The sequence below is a fragment of the Bos indicus genome, chromosome 15, assembly GCF_029378745.1.
Source record: "Bos indicus isolate NIAB-ARS_2022 breed Sahiwal x Tharparkar chromosome 15, NIAB-ARS_B.indTharparkar_mat_pri_1.0, whole genome shotgun sequence".
NCBI classification, from domain to species: domain Eukaryota; kingdom Metazoa; phylum Chordata; class Mammalia; order Artiodactyla; family Bovidae; genus Bos; species Bos indicus.
In genome coordinates, this window is record NC_091774.1 from 49,394,873 (window position 1) to 49,398,815 (window position 3,943).

Here is a 3,943-nt window from a genome sequence, read left to right on the forward strand (position 1 = left end):
ATGAAAGAGATATTTTGGTGTTACAACAGTCAAGAAATACAGATTCATTGCCTGCAGAAGCAAAAGGAAAGGGTGCATTTGAAGATGGTTCATAAGTTTTTGTCTCTGGCATTGGAAAAAATTTCCAAACTTACCTAAGAGCAGCAGTTCTGGAAAACATATTCAATTTTTTAAAAATGGCTTAAATTATTCTTAGTCAAATTGAGCTTTATGGAAACTGGGATAAGTTCCTGAGAGTGCAATCTCAAGTTCCAAAGCAACCCTTTCTCTATATGATGGAGAAATTCAGAACTGATCAATTACTAGATAACACAGGCAGAAAAACTGGGATAAGTTATAAGAGCGATTTCTTATGTTATACATGCCAAACACTGAATTGAAGACTTATCGCTGGAATTGTTCAGAAGGACAATTTGATAGTCTATTATGTTCAGTTCAACTCAACAACTATCACTATGTCTGCTCTGTGAGAGACATTTTGCTATGTGTTGTAGAAGTTTTAAAGAAAATCAAAGCTTTTTTTTTAATTTAAGGAATTTATAGCCTTGTGGAAAGTATCATATTTATATATAAATGTATAGTCAAAACATTTAAAGGCAAAAAGTGTACAGATAAAGCATTTAAAAGGTAAACTATGGGAAGGAGAGATCAGATGTCACCGAAATAATCATGAAAAACTTAATGAAGAAGATTTTTAAAGAGGAGCCTTGAGATACCAGTAGAGTTTCAAGTTGGAGTTGGAGTTGTCAGGATTGAAGTGGAGTCAACAGTAAAACACACCATTAGGAAAGTTGTATGTACATTTAGCATACTGATTTTGTAAGAATTGCAGAATATGTGAAGAGATAAAAAGACAGATTAAACTTTATAGCAAAGTTGAACCAGAATTGTGGAGAAATTCATCACAGACTGGAATTTCTTCTTCATTTAGTTGGTGTATGAGGAACAACCATGAAAGAGATGCTTGTTGGTTTGTTTTTAAATTTTAATACACATTGATTCAGCTATTTGGAAAAGTATCTCAAAATGAATGATGGGTGTTTTGGGGCCAAAATATGATTAGAGAAAGGGATTTCGTTAGTCATCTGTAAAATTAGGCTGAGAGATAGTGAGATTCTGAATTCATATTTTAGTGGTGTAAAAGGTAAGATTGCCTTAGATGGGATTAACTAAATCATGGAGATAACTGAATTGGATAATATTTAATTCTACTGGACTATAAAATTGCACATGTTTAGTGGAAAATTCTGAAAGAGATGGGAATACCAGACCACCTGACCTGCCTCTTGAGAAACCTGTATGCAGGTCAGGAAGCAACAGTTAGAACTGGACATGGAACAACAGATGGGTTCCAAATAGGAAAAGGGGTACTTCAAGGCTGTATATTGTCACCCTGCTTATTTAACTTCTATTCAGAGTACATCATGAGAAACGCTGGGCTGGAATAAGCACAAGCTGGAATCAAGATTGCCAGGAGAAATATCAATAACCTCAGATATGCAGATGATACCACCCTTATGGCAGAAAGTGAAGAGGAATAAAGAGCCTCTTGATGAAAGTGAAAGAGGAGAGTGAAAAAGTTGGCTTAAAGCTCAATATTCAGAAAACGAAGAATATGACATCTAGTCCCATCACTTCATGGGAAATAGATGGGGAAACAGTGGAAACAGTGTCAGACTTTATTTTTGGGGGCTCCAAAATCACTGCAGATGGTGACTGCAGCCATGAAATTAAAAGACGCTTGCTCCTTAGAAGGAAAGTTATGACCAACCTAGATAGCATATTGAAAAGCAGAGACATTACTTTGCCAACAAAGGTCCATCTGGTCAAGGCTATGGTTTTTCCAGTGGTCATGTATGGATGTGAGAGTTGGACTGTGAAGATGACTGAGTGCCGAAGAATTGGTGCTTTTGAACTGTGGTGCTGGAGAAGACTCTTGGGAGTCTCTTGGATTGCAAGGCGATTCAACCAGTCCATCCTAAAGGAGACCAGTCCTGGGTGTTCATTGGAAAGACTGATTCTGGGGCTGAAACTCCAATACTTTGGCCACCTCATTGGACAGGTTGACTCATTGGGAAAGACTCTGATGCTGGGAGGGATTGGGGGCAGGAAGAGAAGGGGATGACAGAGGATGAGATGGCTGGCTGGCGTTACCAACTTGATGCACATGAGTCTGGGTGAACTCCAGGAGTTAGTGATGGACAGGGATGCATGGTGTGCTGCAATTCAAGGGGTCGCAAAGAGTCGGACATGACTGAGCAACTGAAGTGAACTGAACTGACAACTCCAATTTGTGATAAATCTTCACTGACTTTGAAATAGATATTTATGATAGCAGAATTGTTAAAGATGAGTTCCCTTGAAACATAAAAGTTTGAACATAGCTTTTTGAATTGGCTTTGTTTTTATACTATAGATGATGGGATTCATCACAGGAGGGATGAGCAAGTATACATTAGCAATGAGTGTGGGCACATAAGATGGAGCGTGTTTTCCAAATCTGTGAACAAAAGACAGGCTGATCAAAGGGATGTAGAATATGGCCACAGCAGTGATATGAGAAATGCAGGTGCTGAAGACCTTCTTCCTCTCCTCTGGGGATGCAATGTTGAGAACCGAGCGAATGATCAAGACATAGGAAAGCAGGATAAAGACAGAGTCCACCCCAGCAGTAGAGATAATTGCAGTTAGTCCAAATACACTATTGATCTTTGTATCTGAACACGAGAGCTTCATCACATCAGGGTGGAAGCAGTAGGAGTGATGGAGCACATGACTATGGCAGAACGATAGATGTTTAAGAAGCAGGACTAGTGGTGTCAGAATGACTGTCCCCCTGGTGATGACCGCTAGACCAATCTGTGCAATCCTCGTGTGTGTTAGAATGGTAGCATATCTCAGGGGGTTAGAAATGGCCACAAAACGGTCAAAGGCCATAGCCAGGAGCACCGAAGATTCCATGAAAGTGAAGAGGTGAATGAAGAACATCTGTGATAAGCAAGCATTGAAGCTGATTTCCCGGGCATTGACCCAGAAGATTCCCAGTACTGTCACCAGTGTTGAGATGCATAAGCCAATGTCAGTGGTGGACAACATGGACAGGAAGTAGTACATGGGCTCGTGGAGGCTTGGCTCAGTGAGGACTATGAACAGGATCAAAGTATTTCCAGAAAGGGCAGTCAAATAAAGGCAGCAGAATGGGATGGAGATCCAGGTGTGGGCCCATTCAAGTCCAGGGATGCCAGTCAAGAGGAAAGTTGGCAAAGTGGAGTTATGGAGAATTGGCATTAATGTATGCAGGAGTGGAATTCTCTTGTTTGATCTTGACTTTCTAAATTTAAATTTTATTTTTAGCTTAAGTTTACTATAAATTTAGTAAAGTTCACAAAACTTCAGAGTACAGCTAAGTCTGGCATCTATGTATACCTAAGTAACCACTTCCATGATCAACTGATACATCCTTACCACCAACCCAGAAGGCTTCCTAATGCTTCATCCTTAACAATGTCTTCTCCTGCAGTAACCATTGTTCTGACTTCTAGTACTACAATTACTTCTCTCTGTTCTTGATCTTGATATAATAGAATCATGTAGTATATTCTAATTGCATCTTGCTTCTTTCACCAATATTATGTCTGTGAAGTTCATCACTGAAATAAGATATTGAGTTCAATTTAATTTCAATTTACTTAGCTAAATCTATTTGATGTTTATCACTTATTATCCTATACTCTAACCAACATTTTTATTACATATTTTATTCTTCAACTGGATTGTAAACTTCTACTTGAGAATGAGAGTTAATCTTAATTCTGCTATGTGAGAATAGGAGTGAATTTTAGCTAATCTTTGCTTCATAGAATTCATTGCTCATAGTAGATATTCAATATGTTTCTGGTAATTGATTTATATTTTATTTGCCTTCCTGAAATACTCTATTTAA

The 3,943-nt window shown here is 38.4% G+C and overlaps 1 protein-coding gene across 1 annotated transcript; it reads right to left on the minus strand.

Moving 5' to 3' along the window:
• Positions 1-2,343: 2,343 nt before the first annotated feature.
• Positions 2,344-3,288, minus strand: LOC139187228 (olfactory receptor 51F1-like). Its single transcript, XM_070803242.1, has one exon. It carries the CDS (start codon positions 3,286-3,288, stop codon positions 2,344-2,346), a length of 945 nt encoding a protein of 314 aa, XP_070659343.1.
• Positions 3,289-3,943: the final 655 nt, after the last annotated feature.

Excerpts from the sequence above, each read along its gene's own strand:
- LOC139187228 (XM_070803242.1), bottom strand. The coding sequence starts at position 3,288 with ATGCCAATTCTCCATAACTCCACTTTGCCAACTTTCCTCTTGACTGGC.